The 19,246-nt window shown below is 37.6% G+C and overlaps 2 protein-coding genes across 2 annotated transcripts; both read right to left on the minus strand.

Annotated features, from left to right (window-relative positions):
* Positions 1-3,487, minus strand: LOC143542178 (sn-2 acyl-lipid omega-3 desaturase (ferredoxin), chloroplastic-like). The gene is made up of 8 exons (XM_077034825.1): positions 2,970-3,487; positions 1,882-1,971; positions 1,733-1,799; positions 1,553-1,645; positions 1,281-1,466; positions 1,089-1,169; positions 563-700; positions 1-171 (listed from the first exon to the last, which is right to left on the minus strand). Exons 1-8 carry the CDS (start codon positions 3,485-3,487, stop codon positions 1-3), a joined length of 1,344 nt encoding a protein of 447 aa, XP_076890940.1.
* Positions 3,488-5,917: 2,430 nt separating this feature from the next.
* Positions 5,918-11,922, minus strand: LOC143542179 (uncharacterized). The gene is made up of 26 exons (XM_077034827.1): positions 11,857-11,922; positions 11,336-11,460; positions 11,162-11,246; positions 11,037-11,090; positions 10,871-10,962; positions 10,697-10,797; positions 10,549-10,624; positions 10,034-10,457; positions 9,633-9,962; positions 9,359-9,559; positions 9,185-9,283; positions 9,032-9,104; positions 8,827-8,954; positions 8,401-8,743; positions 8,297-8,310; positions 7,938-8,204; positions 7,666-7,790; positions 7,443-7,560; positions 7,311-7,366; positions 7,137-7,230; positions 6,830-7,016; positions 6,661-6,738; positions 6,482-6,582; positions 6,333-6,395; positions 6,082-6,225; positions 5,918-6,045 (listed from the first exon to the last, which is right to left on the minus strand). The coding sequence occupies exons 1-25, from the start codon at positions 11,920-11,922 to the stop codon at positions 6,118-6,120; spliced, it is 3,408 nt and encodes a 1,135-aa protein (XP_076890942.1). The 3' UTR covers positions 5,918-6,045; positions 6,082-6,117.
* Positions 11,923-19,246: the final 7,324 nt, after the last annotated feature.

Consider the following 19,246-nt stretch of genomic DNA (forward strand, 5'->3'; position numbering starts at 1 on the left):
CTATTTTTCTTTATGGTCAGTTTGGTAGTATAAGACGTCTCCGGTGTCGCTAACATAATGGTCTTTCTTCAAGCTTCTAAGCAGCTCACCAAGCAGGTGGAAAGGTATAGGCGATGACGACTTTTTTGGTTCTCGGTAGTATTTCCCAAGCACCGGTTTTGCAGCCTCCGTCTACAAGAAATTAATTAATAATTATCAGTACAAATGCAAGACTTTATCAATGAAACTGAATGCACTGTTATATTAACAAGAAATCAACCATTTTTTCAAAGCAACAAATAATCTTTTCAATAGAATTGAAAAAAAAAAAAAATCTTCGTAGATAAGAAGTTTGACAACAAGGAAGGGTCAAAGCATGTGACTTTAATATTCAAATTTGCTACATTTCCTGTAGCTTTTTCAAGACTTCCTTATAAATGAAAGCAGTCCTTCTAATATAATATTTATAATTTAGTAATAGAATTTATTTCTCAAGCATTGCAATGTCATCTTTTTGAATTTATAAGTTTTACTAAGAAAAAAGGGGATGGTTCCTGGAATTGAACAAAACATGAATACTAACCGCCTCGATTAGGTGATAGTGCGGGATTTGGGGAAAGAGATGGTGAATGACATGCGTTCCAATGTCGTGATGGATGTTATTAATCCAGCCATAATCACGGTCTATGGTGGTCAGGCCTCCCCTTAGATAACTCCATTCCTGCAAAAACAATAACTTTATTATTAATTGTTATTATTAACAAAAAATTTCATAGCCTCTTTTCTTCATTTCTCATATCCCATTTGTGGGTCCTGTGAATACCGTGCAAGCAGGACTCAAACTTGACAAATGATACAAGGCATTGAGGTACAATCACTAAAATCAAAAGTTGGCTCTTTTTTTTTTATGTAAATCATAAAAAACGTTTTAGACCAGCAGTCAAAGGTCCACAATACCCTTCAATAATGAATCTTGTGGCGAAAGAATAAAGCATTGCTCTTTTATGGACTCTTTTTTTTTTCGGAACATGTTTTGATAGATTTTAGTACAAAGTATGAGGTAATAGTATACCACCAATTAACAGGAAACTAATTTAAAAACGGAATACCTTTCCGCGATACCAAGGAAGCTTATCTTCATGACCGTGGTGATGCAAGTAAGTAACAAAATCCAACCACATAACATTTATCTGAAATCAAAGCATAATCCCACATCAGATGACAAATTCCAGCCTTTTCAAATTCAAGCCTCGACTTATTACTTTAACAACAACATAATATAATGAGAATATCAAAATTACCAAATACGGAATGCCATAAAGTTTTAGCATTTGCATCGGACCAACAACAAAGTTCAAACCGAAAAGCAAAGCTAGCATTGTTGTCCAGCAAATTGTTGAAGTGATCACGTCTTTTTTCTCAGCGGGGACAAACAAATCGCTATTTGGATCAAAGTGTGAACCACTCTTTCCGGGAGATCTATTCCACTGCAAAAGAAGAAGCACGCATGTTGTTGTCATAAAATTCATCTAACAATTTGAAGGATATGAAACAAACAAACAAGTAAACTTACAAGGTAAAAAGGATAAGCAAGCATTGGAAAAGGGAGGGTGAAGCGTAGTGTCCGTGTCATCCAATCCAAACTCTTGAATGTTTTCTCAGTTAACTGTAGAACAAAAGTTGGAAAATTAAATAAACTGATCATAAACTGCCAACACAATGTGAATGTGATAACTAAGCATACGAAAGATACCGGATGCCATGATTCATCGTTTTCAACATGTCCATGGTTTTGGTGATGCGTTCTATGGCTTATTCTCCTGTAGTAATGAAATACCAATTCATGATCAGATCGATTTGTGATGCAGCCGTAAGGATTCATGTAGTGAAACTAAAGCTTACCATCCATGATAAGGCACGAGAATTGAAGAATGTAAAAGATGCCCAACCACACTATTAAGCTTGGGATTGTTGGAGAAGCTTCCATGGCCACTACAAATCAACAAACAGAATGATTAGAATTTTCTTTTGACTTCTGTAGATCAAATGGTTGATTTTGTTGAATCGAAAATTTAAGGTTAACATTTCTTTACAGGTAGGGTAAATTGCAATAACTAGATCATATTGGACTCCACCTAGTGTTTCTAACATGCCTTCCAAATCCTCGTAAGAACATCAATTTCAGAGGATCTTATAAAACATCAAGCTTTTAAAACACTGCTAGAAAAACATTTCATTACAGCAATATACAGCCTTCACGGTAAGAGTAACACGACTTAGAAAGTAGAGGGGTTTTGATAACGAATTATAGGGCTGTAAAGTCAAGGTGTGCTCGGCTCGTTTATCTTAACAAACTAAAATGCTAAGCTCAAGCTCGGCTCGTTAAAAGCTCGAGCCGGATAGTTTATTTAAAAATTTTATTTTTCCATTTTTACACAATGATACATAAAAACAAAAACTAGTATTTTTAAGAAATACAATGCAGAATTTATAAACTACAAAATTGATAATTTATAAAAAAATGGGGCTTTAAATTAAACGAGCCAGCTTACTTAAGGCTCGAGCTCAGCTCGTTTTTCGAGTGAGCCTTGAGTCATACCAAAAGCATAGCATTTCTTAAGTCACATACATCAATATAACTTTCTATCAAACTGGAACCATCAGGTGACCAAAAACAAGAAAACAACCCAGAAAAACATGAACAAAATTAAAAAAAAAGAAGCAATTGAAGCATACCAATTTTGACCTTTTTATAGTCAAATTGCTGATTCTTTTTAGCCCAGAATAGAATAGTTGATATTGGTAATCAATAGTTGTATTTTATATAATAATAATAATAATAATAATAATAATAATAATAATAATAATAATAATAATAATAATAATAATAATAATAATGGTGTAGCAATTTGTTTATAATTTTGTTTTTCCATGAACACAAAGTAAAGGTAAGCAAGCAGCTTAACAAGTAGATTAAGAAAGATTAGTACCAGTCATGACCAAGCACAAACAGTGCCCAAAACATGGTCCCTTGAGCAGCCCAATAAAGCGGCCAAAGAAGGCAGCTGTTGAGATGGGCAGCAGCTGCAGCCAAGGCAAGAACAATAGCAACATCCCTTGCAACATAGCCCATTGACCTCCATGGATCTTTGACCCAGCAATGCTTTGGTATAGCAGCCCTAATGTCAGCCAACTTGAATGGCGGCGGTGCCCCTGCGTCAAATAACAACTTCTTCTTGTCTTCTTCTTCTTCTTCTTGTTGTAATGGGATTGTTGTTTGTGTCTCTTGTTCTGTTAATTGAATCCTCAATGGAGCACTAACCTTGGCTACTACCCTATCAAGATTCGGTGTTCTTGATGAAAAGATTGGATCTTTAGAACAGCATAAAAGAATAATATTTGATGATGGGTTGTTGATAAATCTTGTTTTTGTTAAAGATTGGTGAAGAAGAGGTTGTTTAATACCACTGCAGCCTGCTGAAGAAGATAACACCAATCCAGCAGCCATTCTTGTGTTTTTATCCCGCCCCACTAAACCCTAGATGGCTGCGTTATTATATTTATATTGAACTAGGGTGCCCAATTGGAATGGGATGCAACTGCAACTAGTCCATATGGGTCTATTATTTCTATCCCATCACCTTACATTTATTTATTTATTATTATCTTTTTTTAAGTCCAAGTCTTTTTTTTTTTTAAGGCGCGTTACCGTCGACTGTCACTTAACAGTCATTTTGCTGTTACAAGAGTAAAACTCTCTAGCGTAACAAATGATAGGACAAAAACCCGGATGAGCTTGAGATCCGGACTGACAACCTTAGAAAGGCCTAGCTCAAATCTTTTATTTATCTATTAATCCATTAAAAGTGATATAATTGATGATCACTGAATAACTCATGTCTTTCGATCACCGGGGAGAAATGGTAGATTCTTAAATTTATTTATTTGGTTGTCATTTTCATTTATTTTATTTTAAACAAATATTAATATTTAATTCTTCAAGATATTTATGAATGGCCGGTAATTTACTTTACGTAAAGGTCAAACTATTCAACAAAGTTTATTTTATAGCTTTAGATGTGCTTAATTGTGTTTGGAAATTGGAATATGTTAAGCGGTAACAACCTTGGGTGTATAGTCATCGTTTATTACGTTAAATAATTATCAAATTCTTGTTATTACAGATCACAAATTTTACGGACCGACATATTTTACATATGTGTCTGCATGTGTAACAATGTTGGTGTGAACGAGTGTGTTTATTTAGATAGTAGTTTATTACACATACATAAACTAAAGTAAATGCATGTGAGAAGAGTTAAAATGTGTGCATTTGTTACTCTAGTTGTGATGCATAAGGTGCATGGTTATATAAAAACATAATCAACTCTTTACCGTGATGGTTCGTTGCTTGAAGGCTATCGCGTCGTATGCAACTTTATTTGAATTTGCTAATTAATATTAATATATAATGATGAAAAGTGAAAATAAATAGCTAATTAAAATAAGATGGAATACATGCATGTATGCTTCCTATCCACCATCTAACTTTCTTAACTAGTTTTCAATGAATTGCAGTTTTATTTGACCCATTACTTAAAGTTTCTAACCATGAACGTTAACTTGTTAGAATAAAATCTTACTTATAAAATGGATAGTGTACTAATTTAATCATTAAATCAGCGACCAATTTGATACTTGTACTAATTTGGTACCCGTCGCGTACATGTACTCATACCGGTACCCAAACCACTTTAGGTTGTACCGGTTTCAAGATCGTCAGAGATTTGAGAATAAAAAAGCAAAGCGCTACAAAAACGGGTAGCGCACAATACCCGTACCATACCGGAAAATTTGGTACGGGTATTGATACACGTTTTTATTAATTTTCGATGCGGATACAAATACAGGCACTGTGTCAAGCTCATCCCTTCATTTAGTTAAAATATAGAATCAAGACTAATATAACTATTATGGCCTTTGTTTTTATTGAGTCTTTGTTAATGATGACCCAAACCATGACTCGCCGTCCATTTTACAAAGATACGTCAATATGACAATATATAACAATATAGCATATAATAAGTGGTCATAACCCTATGAGTTACAATCAACTTGATGTAGAGTTATTGCATATTCATTTAATAAGTAGATTTTTAAATATATTTTGAGAAGATTAGTTAATATATAATAAGTTGATTGTAACTCATAGAGTTATGACCACTTATTTAGATGGATTAAAACATCATTTTATATTTTTTTTAGGTATCTCTATCAACACCAATATTTAGTAAACTAAATTTGATGTTTTACTATATGGTTGTCTACGTCTAGTCTTTAAATTTGGTCTAAAGGTAGACCTTTATGTATTTGACAAGTTAAAATAGACGATAGAAGCTGTGAACATATTTATTTGACTTTAATAATTTGAAGTAATCAACATATATGACTAGTTGAATAATTTATACATTATTGCTTATAGAAGATTGGAGGGAAATATAAAGATATATTAGGAGCAGTTATAGTAAACTCAATATTATATTATTACATCATCATTTAATAGTAAACTTCAAGAAATATCACTTTGCTTTTAAGCCATTAATTAATAAAATCCTTAAAAGTCCACAATAATTTTCATAAAATACAAATTTCTGAACTAAACTTTCCAATGTGTTTTTAAGTATAACCAATTGATTAAATACCCATGGTCTGAAACTTCTTTAGAAGTTAATGATAAACCATTTGATCTTTTAAAAATATAAAGTTGATCTTCAAACCTAACTTTCTATACCTACTTTTGGACTCTTCAATTTGGAATATTCAAAGTTGAATATCCTATTTGAACACTATAAGATAACAAATTACTCCAAACATGTTGCATATACATTAATAATTAAACAAATAATGGAGTTTGAAGGCCGGTGGTTGTATTCTTAAGTCTTGTCCAATACACAATCACATAATGTACATATTTTTTCTGTTTAAAGTTAAATCCACAAAGCGCGTAGTAGTTCGTTAACATGAACTTTGTATAGTACATATATACTTGAAACAAGCTACATAAAACTTGTCCAGAAATGATGAAAATGTGAGAGAAAACACCTGTAATAAAATGCAGTGAAGAAGAAGGAATGATGATCATATCTGCCACCATTTTCTACGCTCCATTGCCTTTACAAGCTCGTTTGCTAAGGACGCAAAGTCTTCTGCTTCGTTGCTTAGATCTTGGGTCCTTTTGCTGATCCTCTGAAAAATTAGAAATTCAAATGTTGTAAATTATAGTTGAAACTGTCTCTTGCTAATCAAACAAGGCATATATTCATTTGGAAATGATGAATAAAAACAATTCCTACATCAAGCTTTTCCTGGCGCTCTAAAAGCTTGTTTCTTGCTTGTGCAGCAATTGAAGAAGCATCCTGAAGAAAAACAAAAACAGTCATTAACATAATTTGTAACTATTTAAAGTTTATATTATAGCCATATTAGGAATTTGTTTGGTTACCCCTGCATTCTTTCTATATTTAGCAATAATCTCTTCGCGTGTCCTCACTCTAGGTTCCTCATTATCACCATCAAATAGCATTTCTCTCTCAGTTTTCTTTCCTGGGTAATAAAACATAATGATATTATGTTCATTACAAGTCCAATCAACCATAGATCAGAAATGATTTTCAAACATACCAGTTTCCTCCTTTAGTTTTGAATGTGATGACGAGGCAGGCATGGATACAGATACAGGTTCGTCGATTTCAATGTCATCTGCATTAACATATACAATAAAAATAATTTAGTGGGCCAACCCATTCATTTTGTCATTTGTAATGTATACTTTCAAAACTATTTAGCCTACCTATATCAAGCTCTATTTCTTCCTGATCATTAACATTACTTTCAAGTGGATCCGGAAATGGATTCTTTGAAAAGATTCTGTCCAGATTGTTGGAGCCTAACTTATATTCTTCAGGAAAGTTGACGTTGCTATTCGTTTTTCCTCCTTTAAATCCTTTAAGAATATTAACAAGTGCTACAGGGATACCCTGCAAAAGATAAATGACAAGATCAATTATCAATTGTGAATATTTTAGCATAGTTGCTGATCATATTGTAAACATTTTATTACTATCATTTTAGCAAACATAGTGATGATTAGTTTCAACCTGTTTTCTCTTTTGATGTTGAGAACTGCTAATCACGGCTTCTACTGCAGCTGCAAGAACTTTATCATGAAGTGAAGGAAAAGATTCCATAACCCTACAGTAATGAAAGCAAACCAACATCATTATATTGACTATGTGGCATCTTATGTGGACAAAAAATAAAGATAAATGTACCTGCGGCCATCATCACTTTTCAGTAAAGAGAGAAATGCCACTTCCGACCCATTTATCTACAACATATTGATCAATATTTCTAAAATACTACACATTTAAACTTCAATGGTTGTAAAATTTCTAGAATAATACCATGGCAATCTGCCCGTTCTCTGTAGAACACATAGTCCTCTGCATATTCGCCTTGTAACTCCACCTTAATGTTGACATTAATGAGGCTACTTTCACCAGTTCTAAGTCTGGCAAGGATCTGTATAAAAGTACTCGTCAATATACCTTATTTAATATACATATACATGCATTTATGTAAAGATTATTTTTGTATGCCTATAAGAATGAAAGTAGACAGAGAGACCTGATTTCCAATTCGCCAGATTGATATAGTAATACTAATCCACACGTTTTTTCATCTTTCTTAAAAGTTGAAGTCCAACAGCAATGCTTCTCAAGTTTTACTTTAAGCAACGGTTTTTCATTCCCCTAGCAAAATAGAAGTTATTAATAACTCACCATCAACAACTTTGATCTGTTTACTTGCCATCGGTTGATTTGGATTGTATTCTATATTTATTAGGACAAACGGGGTAGCTTATAAAGCTTCATTAAAATAGAGGACGAACACCACACCTGAACCACAGATTTTAAACGATATAAGCGCAGAGCATCCTTGCAACAGAGTAAAACGAGTGAATCCATTGCATTCTGCCCTGATTTGATATGGTCGGTTTCATTTGCAGGTTCATTTCTGACTGCAACATCCTTGGTCAACTGTGTTGACTCCTTTTGTTCCACTGACTCAACTATGGAGGTACTTCCCTCTGAAAGAATATACATAACAGTTGTATTATTGTTAAATATATTACGTTCGTAAAACAAATACCATAAAGCATGACACTTTTGAAATTTGTAAAAGAAGAAAAACGAATGCTATTAACAAAACTATTTATTGAATAATAATGGGCCAGATGTGATTACAAAAATCATACTATTAAGATCAAAACTATTTTTTAAATAATATGATTTAGAAGGTATTATGCATTTTAAATACTCATTGAGAGACTTCCAACCCGTTTAATTCAGCTAAAATCGCTAACTTTAGCCATTCTAGCATAAAACAAAATAACAGAGTGGTCATACTTGCCTATAATATGCATGGATATAGCCGCTGCATCTTTCTTCAATTGCATCGGTTTAGAGTTGATCATGTGATTACTACCATCAAACACATATAACTTTGCATCTTTGGTAGCTACAAACATCAATTTCTCTAGATTTTTGTCAACACTCTTTGGTCCCGCACCTTTAGGGCTTTTAACATTACCACCATTATACACAAATGATTTCCATGTCATGGAAATCACTGGACTGCTAGGATTAGGTGATGCTTCAGTTAAGAATGAAACAGAGAATGAGTTCATATCAAGCACTGCAACCTGCAATGAAGGCATTTTAGACCGGAAATAACCGTTGAATGATGTGTTAAATACCTAAATCAGTATTCAGAATGTTGACTTACACGACCACATTCATGTGCAACAGCTAGCTTAACTCCATGGTCCATATATTGAAGAGCTTGAACAGGGGAATCGAGGAGGTGGAAAGAAGCGATACACATGGGACCTCCGCCTTCAGGTTGTTTATGAACTGAAAACAATACTAACTTGTGTTAACTATGAAGTAAAGCATAAAAAAGTTGAAATGAATGCTGAAAATAGGCTTACCTTGTTGTTTGGTTCCCGTGACAACATGAAGGTCTGTCTCTTCTGAGCTCGAATTGAGATTATACACACGAATCTACAAACTCAGGATATAAGTATGCAATCAGGTCAAGCATGGTCAACCGTTATAACCATTACCATAGAAGCATCTCTTACCAAACCAAGTTGATTACCAACTGCTAATCGCGAAGTTGAGGAGCACAAGCTCAGTTCAGAAACTGGAGAAGTTGAACCACTCACTTCCACATCTTTCATCTGTCAATTGTCTCAGACATGTTAAATGAACTCCTCTTTGATCCATGAAAAATTTAACATAAGGTAGTGACTAACCGCTCCTATAACACAAAGGATTGACAAGACTGGTGAGGTGGCATCCCAGATTCTAACAGATCCATCCATGTAACCAGCTATGTAAACTCTCTCTATCACATAACCTTCAGGAGAATTAAACTGATACACTATGCCTCCTGATATGGGCCAGCCACCCCCCTCAGATTTTTGTGTTGGACTGGCCTTCAGATTTGTAGCTATCTAAGTAAAACATAATGTTTATATTAATAACACAAAAGCAAACATAAAACCATAAATGCAGTATATAAGTTACCTCCAAAAGAAACTTTGAAGTGTTTTCATTGCCAACTAATGAGATAAGTTTTGCTGTACTTATGACTGGATTAAGTGTAGGTATAACTGCAGGACATTCTAGAGAAGATAAAGTAATTCTTTTTTCATGTTGAGATGTTAAGGCCGATAAATCCTTATGATTGACTAACTGCAGATGTCCTGGGCTTGTGAGGACTAATAAATCAGCACCATTATTATTTATTGCACTCGGTAACAAACTCATATCAGCAAACGAGCCAATAAGAGTGACCTCTGCACAAACCACACATCTTAGGGTTTCCATCCCAGGGCTCCATTCAAGGCTCAAAACCTGCAATAAAATCAACCCATTTGTAAGTAAACGGGTCAAAATTACCATCTCTACTAATCTGTTAAGCTCACCGTTAATACTTCATCAGACCCAATTTCATCACCTCCATAAACAAACAGTTGCCCATCACAGTCATTTTGGGATTTAGTGTTTGCCGACCAGTGCAACACAATGACAGGTAGTTTCCTTTCAGCAGATGACAACTGCAACCTTACAACATTATTGTTTGATGCTGCAGCTTTTTGTTTTTTACTAGATTCAGTGGTTGAAGTTTTCCAAAACATGATATCTCCATCTATGTATCCAGCAGCAACAACTGTGCCATTAGAAGACACCCAACAAAGAGCAGTTATTTCTTTTTCCTCCAAATCATGTTCCGGTTGACCAAGAACTCCATTCTTTAGTTCAAGATCCTTATCACCTCTAACTACAACCACTTGAGCTTCAAATATATCCCATAATATAATTAAGCCACTCTCATATGCAACCAAAACTCTGCAAAAGAACAACCGATCGATATAGTATATGGAAACTAAACTCCCGAAAGATATAAACAAGAGAACTTCAATAAATACTTGTATCTTGCCTATTCCCAGAAGAAGACGGTTGATGAAGAACTCCAACAACAGTCTGATGATCTGGACATGATGACTCAGCTGCTTCTGTGGAGTAAATAAAAATACACCAATTATTTACTAAGCACCAACTATTTAGTGTATAAGATTAGTATTTACCAGTAAGGGATTGGGCTGAAATATGATACGGTAGTAATAAAAGTTGTCCATCCTCTTCATGCTTTAAAACAGACATCAAACCATTATCATCTCCAACATACCTGCATTTAGTAGTTGGTAACACACATAAATTTTCAGAAAAGTATATAGTATTGCACTTGTCAAGTATCTTACATGAAGAAGGAGCCGTAAATGACAGAGAAACTTGTAATATTGGAGCTCCATTGCAAAGTAGAAGCAATGGACCTATTTTCGAGATTCCACACCTGCACCAAGTCATGAAACAAAGGTTGTAATTAAAATGTTAAAAATGAATGATAAGGAAGGAAGTAGTGATTACTTGTATTTCATTGTCATTGGAGACGGTGACTAGGAAACCTTTGTTGGCTAGAAACTGCAAGAGAAATAGAATATCAAACATGCTTATACTAACATCAGAAAGAAGAAAATGAAAAAAAAAAAAACCTCCAAATACTTGAAAGGTAATTGTTTAGGAGAAATGAGGAGTGCTTCAATATTATCACCACCAATCACTTTTATCCTGCCATCTCTGCATTGAAATAACAAGAAAGATATATGTTAATTATAAAAGTAAAAGAAAAAAAACAAGTGAGTAGAAAAGGAAAAAGAGTGAGTTACAATGTTGCAAGGGCTAATAGACGCTGAATAGGATCAAAGGCGAGAAGTGATGCGGTAGATGGGATACCGTAATGGAGTGGTGTTTGAAACTCCAAATCTTGTGGTGTGAGGCATCCTTTAAGATTCTGGTAGGCAATATAACATGAATCATTTATTTATTTAAAAAAAAAAGAAAAAAAGAAGTGTTGTGTAGGGTTAGATTGGTGATGTTGCCTAGGCCACCATAGAAAAGTAAGTAATTCATTTGAAAACAAACAAACAGGTGATTGATTGGTGTATTATTGTTATTCTGCTGGTGCTTATATGCATTTAGGTTAGGTTTGTCCAAAGAAAGAAAAGATGTAGAATCAATCAGTTGATGATGAAACAATAGCAATAGCAGCAGCAGATTCACTATGAAATAAAAATAAAAATATAGATGAATTAGATTAGATTAGATGAGCATCGTGGTGACTGTAAATCAATGATGAGCAGGTTCATAACAGTTTCTAATAATAATAATAATAATTTGGTAGTAGTACCTGATGATGAGGATGATTGTTCTGAAGCTTGGTAGTAGCCTTCTGTAACAGTTTCTTCGCAAACATCACTCAACGCAAACTGATTCTTTCTTGGAATCCAATAGGCTTTGAAGTCTTCTCCGGTCTCTCATACATTCATTTCAAACATAATAATAATAATAATAATAATAACAACAACTAAAAAGGAATACTAAAGTATTTTCTTTCAACCTTCCAACTCTCTTCAAAGAAAATAAAAAATTAGTAACTGTTATCATAGCATTTTCTTAAATACCTTTTGCAGTCATGTTAAAATTAAATTACTATCTAATGCTAAGTAATAAATGCGTTTCGTCACATTAACTGTCATTAACTATCAGTTTAATCTTCAAACCTCTACAAAAATTCCTTTACGTGTCACATCTATATAGCGTATGATCAATAAAACATAGCACATCTCATACATAACTACATCATATAACCAATATTTTCTTCATCAATATGTATGACACCTAAATTATATATATATATATATATTAAATAGAGGATTTTTCTCTCCTTACTAAAACACTATTCCATTACTGTTGAATATTTTATTATTTTCTTCAATCATTGGTAGACGTATTCTTTTTCTTAACCACTCAATTCTATCGACTTTACTTTCCCAACTTTAGTAAATTCTTCTACTTTCATTTTCACTTTGTTTTACCACCATAACTCATCATCATCAAAGATTTTGCCTTTTAATTCCGCTGGGTATGTTTTTTCTCCGGATCAGTGAACATACCCCTTTGGCAATACTGGCAAAATTACGAACGGGCCGCGGGGTGGCTATAGGGCATAATTGTGGATCCGATTCTTTCGAAGGATCATAAAATATAGTTTGGAGGTCACCAAGACCGAATTTCTGATCCGATTCAGTGCTTCGTCCCATACTCAGTTTTTTCTCCGGATCAGTGAACATACCCCTTTGGCAATACTGGCAAAATTACGAACGGGCCGTGGGGTGGCTATAGGGCATAATTGTGGATCCGATTCTTTCGTAGGATCATAAAATATTGTTTGGAGGTCACCCATACCGAATTTCTGATCCGATTCAGTGGTTCGACCCATACTCAGTTTTTTCTCCGGATCAGTGAACATACCCCTTTGGCAATACTGGCAAAATTTCGAACTGGCCGCGGGGTGGCTATAGGGCATAATTAGGGATCCGATTCTTTCGAAGGATCATAAAATATTGTTTGGAGGTCACCAAGACCGAATTTCGGATCCGATTCAGTGGTTCGTCCCATACTCAGTTTTTTATCCGGATCAGTGAACATACCCCTTTGGCAATACAGGCAAAATTTCGAACTGGCCGCGGGGTGGGTGGCTATAGGGTATAATTGTGGATTCGATTCTTTCGTAGGATCATAAAATACCGTTTGGAGGTCACCAACGCTGAATTTCGGATCCGATTCAGTGGTTCGACACATACTCAGTTTTTTCTCCGGATCAGTGAACATACCCCTTTGGCAATACTGGCAAAATTTCGAACTACCCGCGGGGTGGCTATAGGGCATAATTAGGGATCCGATTCTTTCGAAGGATCATAAAATATTGTTTGGAGGTCACCAAGACCGAATTTCTGATCCGAATCAGTGGTTCGTCCCATACTCAGTTTTTTCTCCGGATACGTGAACATACATACCCCTTTGGCAATACTGGAAAATTTTCGAACAGGCCGCGGGGTGGCTATTGGGCATAATTATTGATCCGATTCTTTCGTAGGATCATAAAATATTGGTTGGAGGTCACCAACGCTGAATTTCGGATCCGATTCAGTGGTTTGACACATACTCAATTTTTTCTCCGGATCAGTGAACATACCCCTTTAGCAATACTGGCAAAATTACGAACGGGCCGCGGGGTCGCTATAGGGCATAATTGTGGATCCGATTCTTTCGTAGGATCATAAAATATTGTTTGGAGGTCACCAAGGCCGAATTTCTGATCCGATTCAGTGGTTCGTCCCATACTCAGTTTTTTATCCGGATCTGTGAACATACGCCTTTGGCAATACTGGCAAAACTACGAACGGGCCGCGGGGTGGCTATAGGGCATAATTGTGGATCCGATTCTTTCGAAGGATCATAAAATATTGTTTGGAGGTCACCAAGGCCGAATTTCTGATCCGATTCAGTGGTTCGTCCCATACTCAGTTTTTTATCCGGATCCGTGAACATACCCCTTTGGCAATACTGGCAAAATTTCGAACGTGACGCGGGGTGGCTATAGGGCATAATTGTGGATCCGAATCTTTCGAAGGATCATAAAATATTGTTTGGAGGTCACCAAGACCGAATTTCTGATCCGATTCAGTGGTTCGTCCCATACTCAGTTTTTTATCCGGATCTGTGAGCATACCTCTTTGGCAATACTGGCAAAACTTCGAACGGGCCGCGGGGTGGCTATAGGGCATAACTGTGGATCCGATTCTTTCTAGGATCATAAAATATTGTTTGGAGGTCACCAAGACCGAATTTCTGATTTGATTCAGTGGTTCGTCCCATACTCAGTTTTTTCTCCGGATCAGTGAACATACCCCTTTGACAATACTGGCAAAATTTCGAACTGGCCGCGGGGTGGTTATAGTGCATAATTATGGATACGATTCTTTCATAGGATCATAAAATATTGTTTGGAGGTCACCAAGACTTAATTTCTGATCCGATTCAGTGGTTCGACCCATACTCAGTTTTTTATCCGGATACGTGAACATACCCCTTTGGCAATACTGGCAAAATTTCGAACGGGCCGCGGGGTGGCTATAGGGCATAATTGTGGATGCGATTCATTCGAAGGATCATGAAATATTGTTTGGAGGTCACCCATACCGAATTTCTGATCCGATTCAGTGGTTCGACCCATACTCAGTTTTTTCTCCGGATCAGTGAACATACCCCTTTGGCAATACTGGCAAAATTTCGATCTGGCCGCGGGGTGGCTATAGGGCATAATTAGGGATCTGGTTCTTTCGAAGGATCATAAAATATTGTTTGGAGGTCACCAAGACCGAATTTCTGATCCGATTCAGTGGTTCGTCCCATACTCAGTTTTTTCTCCGGATCTGTGAACATACCCCTTTGGCAATACTGGCAAAATTTCGAACGGGCCGCGGGGTGGCTATAGGGCATAATTGTGGATCCGATTCTTTCGAAGGATCATAAAATATAGTTTGGAGGTCACCAATACCGAATTTCTGATCCGATTCAGTGCTTCGTCCCATACTCAGTTTTTTCTCCGGATCAGTGAACATACCCCTTTGGCAATACTGGCAAAATTTCGAACTGGCCGTGGGGTGGCTATAGGGCATAATTGTGGATCTGATTCTTTCGTTGGATCATAAAATATTGTTTGGAGGTCACCAAGGCCGAATTTCTGATCCGATTCAGTGGTTCGTCCCATACTCAGTTTTTTATCCGGATCTGTGAACATACGCCTTTGGCAATACAGGCAAAATTACGAACGAGCCGCGGGGTGGCTATAGGGCATAATTGTGGATCCGATTCTTTCAAAGGATCATAAAATATTGTTTGGAGGTCACCAAGGCCGAATTTCGGATCCGATTCAGTGGTTCGTCCCATACTCAGTTTTTTCTCCGGATCAGTGAACATACCCCTTTGGCAATACTGGCAAAATTTCGAACTGGCCGCGGGGTGGTTATAGTGCATAATTATGGATACGATTCTTTCATAAGATCATAAAATATTGTTTGGAGGTCACCAAGACTTAATTTCTGATCCGATTCAGTGGTTCGACCCATACTCAGTTTTTTATCCGGATCTGTGAACATACCCCTTTGGCAATACTGGAAAAATTTCGAACGGGCCGCGGGGTGGCTATAGGGCATAATTGTGGATGCGATTCATTCGTAGGATCATAAAATATTGTTTGGAGGTCACCCATACTGTAACACTCTTGGCAAACACAACATCGTCCCACTCTTAGGCTATCCCACATCGGCCGTGGACAAGAGAGATCACTGGTTCATAAGTAATGTCCTGCCTCTTAACATCACCAACGCGTTTTGGGCAACCAAAAACAAATCCGTGAGCTCTTCGTGGGCAGAGCGGACAATATTGGTGGTGCGAGGGGCCGGATGTTACAGTTGGTATCAGAGCCACTCTTGTGCCGTTCGGGATGTTGGGACACTCCTCATCGAGGACGATGAGTCCAAAGGGGGGTTGTCTGTAACACCCTTGGCAAACACAACATCGTCCCACTCTTAGGCTATCCCACATCGGCCGTGGACAAGAGAGATCACTGGTTCATAAGTAATGTCCTGCCTCTTAACATCACCAACGCGTTTTGGGAAACCAAAAACAAATCTGTGAGTTCTTCGTGGGCAGAGCGGACAATATTGGTGGTGCGAGGGGCCGGATGTTACACATACCGAATTTCTGATCCGATTCAGTGGTTCGAACCATACTCGTTTTTTATCCGGATCAGTGAACATACCCCTTTGGCAATACTGGCAAAATTTCGAACTGGCCGCGGGGTGGCTATAGGGCATAATTAGGGATCTGATTCTTTCGAAGGATCATAAAATATTGTTTGGAGGTCACCAAGACCGAATTTCTGATCCGATTCAGTGGTTCGTCCCATACTCAGTTTTTTCTCCGGAACAGTGAACATACCCCTTTGGCAATACAGGCAAAATTTCGAATGGGCCGCGGGGTGGCTATAGGGTATAATTGTGGATCCGATTCTTTCGTAGGATCATAAAATATTGTTTGGAGGTCACCAAGACCGAATTTCTGATCTGATTCAGTGGTTCGTCCCATACTCAGTTTTTTCTCCGGATCAGTGAACATACCCCTTTGGCAATACTGGCAAAATTTCGAACTGGCCGCGGGGTGGCTATAGGGCATAATTAGGGATCCGATTCTTTCGAAGGATCATAAAATATTGTTTGGAGGTCACCAAGACCGAATTTCTGATCCGAATCAGTGGTTCGTCCCATACTCAGTTTTTTCTCCGGATCAATGAACATACATACCCCTTTGGCAATACTGAAAAATTTTCGAACAGGCCGCGGGGTGGCTATTGGGCATAATTATTGATCCGATTCTTTCGTAGGATCATAAAATATTGGTTGGAGGTCACCAACGCTGAATTTCGGATCCGATTAAGTGGTTTGACACATACTCAATTTTTTCTCCGGATCAGTGAACATACCCCTTTGGCAATACTGGCAAAATTACGAACGGGCCGCGGGGTCGCTATAGGGCATAATTGTGGATCCGATTCTTTCGTAGGATCATAAAATATTGTTTGGAGGTCACCAAGGCCGAATTTCTGATCCGATTCAGTGGTTCGTCCCATACTCAGTTTTTTATCCGGATCTGTGAACATACGCCTTTGGCAATACTGGCAAAACTACGAACGGGCCGCGGGGTGGCTATAGGGCATAATTGTGGATCCGATTCTTTCGAAGGATCATAAAATATTGTTTGGAGGTCACCAAGGCCGAATTTCTGATCCGATTCAGTGGTTCGTCCCATACTCAGTTTTTTATCCGGATCCGTGAACATACCCCTTTGGCAATACTGGCAAAATTTCGAACGTGACGCGGGGTGGCTATAGGGCATAATTGTGGATCCGAATCTTTCGAAGGATCATAAAATATTGTTTGGAGGTCACCAAGACCGAATTTCTGATCCGATTCAGTGGTTCGTCCCATACTCAGTTTTTTATCCGGATCTGTGAGCATACCTCTTTGGCAATACTGGCAAAACTTCGAACGGGCCGCGGGGTGGCTATAGGGCATAACTGTGGATCCGATTCTTTCTAGGATCATAAAATATTGTTTGGAGGTCACCAAGACCGAATTTCTGATTTGATTCAGTGGTTCGTCCCATACTCAGTTTTTTCTCCGGATCAGTGAACATACCCCTTTGGCAATACTGGCAAAATTTTGAACTGGCCGCGGGGTGGTTATAGTGCATAATTATGGATACGATTCTTTCATAGGATCATAAAATATTGTTTAGATGTCACCAAGACTTAATTTCTGATCCGATTCAGTGGTTCGACCCATACTCAGTTTTTTATCCGGATCCGTGAACATACCCCTTTGGCAGTACTGGCAAAATTTCGAACGGGCCGCGGGTGGCTATATGGCATAATTGTGGATGCGATTCATTCGTAGGATCATAAAATATTGTTTGGAGGTCACCCATACCGAATTTCTGATCCGATTCAGTGGTTCGACCCATACTCATTTTTTTCTCCGGATCAGTGAACATACCCCTTTGGCAATACTGGCAAAATTTCGAACTGGCCGCGGGGTGGTATAGGGCATAATTAGGGATCTGATTCTTTCGAAGGATCATAAAATATTGTTTGGAGGTCACCGAGACCGAATTTCTGATCCGATTCAGTGGTTCGTCCCATACTCAGTTTTTTCTCCGGATCAGTGAACATACCCCTTTGGCAATACTGGCAAAATTTCGAATGGGCCGCGGGGTGGCTATAGGGTATAATTGTGGATCCGATTCTTTCGTATGATAGTAAAATATTGTTTGGAGGTCACCAAGACCGAATTTCTGATCTGATTCAGTGGTTCGTCCCATACTCAGTTTTTTCTCCGGATCAGTGAACAATACCCCTTTGGCAATACTGGCAAAATTTCGAACTGGCCGCGGGGTGGTTATAGTGCGTAATTATGGATACGATTCTTTCATAGGATCATAAAATATTGTTTGGAGGTCACCAAGACTGAATTTCTGATCCGATTCAGTGGTTCGACCCATACTCAGTTTTTTATCCGGATCTGTGAACATACCCCTTTGGCAATACTGGCAAAATTTCGAACGGGCCGCGGGGTGGCTATAGGGCATAATTGTGGATGCGATTCTTTCGTATGATCATAAAATATTGTTTGGAGGTCACCCATACCGAATTTCTGATCCGATTCAGTGGTTCGACCCATACTCAGTTTTTTCTCCGGATCAGTGAACATATTTGGCAATACAGGCAAAATTTCGAACTGGCCGCGGGGTGGCTATAGGGCATAATTAGGGATCCGATTCTTTCGAAGGATCATAAAATATTGTTTGGAGGTCACCAAGACCGAATTTCTGATCCGAATCAGCGGTTCGTCCCATACTCAGTTTTTTCTCCGGATCAGTGAACATACCCCTTTGGCAATACTGGCAATATTTCGAATGGGCCGCGGGGTGGCTATAGGGTATAATTGTGGATTCGATTCTTTCGTAGGATCATAAAATATTGTTTGGAGGTCACCAACGCTGAATTTCGGATCCGATTCAGTGGTTCGACACATACTCAGTTTTTTCTCCGGATCTGTGAACATACCCCTTTGGCAATACTGGCAAAATTTCGAACGGGCCGCGGGGTGGCTATA

Source organism: Bidens hawaiensis, unplaced genomic scaffold, assembly GCF_021521415.1.
Source record: "Bidens hawaiensis isolate Kalapana, Puna unplaced genomic scaffold, B.hawaiensis_p1.1 tig00012786_1, whole genome shotgun sequence".
NCBI classification, from domain to species: Eukaryota; Viridiplantae; Streptophyta; class Magnoliopsida; order Asterales; family Asteraceae; genus Bidens; species Bidens hawaiensis.

Bases quoted from the DNA above. Each gene is read 5' to 3' on its own strand.
- LOC143542178 (XM_077034825.1), bottom strand. From the start codon at position 3,487: ATGGCTGCTGGATTGGTGTTATCTTCTTCAGCAGGCTGCAGTGGTATT. The intron at 1,972-2,969 runs GTACTAATCTTT...GTTGATTTGTAG, and splicing joins TTTGTGCTTGGTCATGACTG to TGGCCATGGAAGCTTCTCCA. The intron at 1,170-1,280 runs GTAATTTTGATA...CTTTGATTTCAG, and splicing joins TTTATGGCATTCCGTATTTG to ATAAATGTTATGTGGTTGGA.
- LOC143542179 (XM_077034827.1), bottom strand. From the start codon at position 11,922: ATGTTTGCGAAGAAACTGTTACAGAAGGCTACTACCAAGCTTCAGAAC. The intron at 9,284-9,358 runs GTTAGTCACTAC...GACAATTGACAG, and splicing joins TCCTTTGTGTTATAGGAGCG to ATGAAAGATGTGGAAGTGAG. The intron at 7,791-7,937 runs GTGTGGTGTTCG...CTATTTTGCTAG, and splicing joins GTTTAAAATCTGTGGTTCAG to GGGAATGAAAAACCGTTGCT.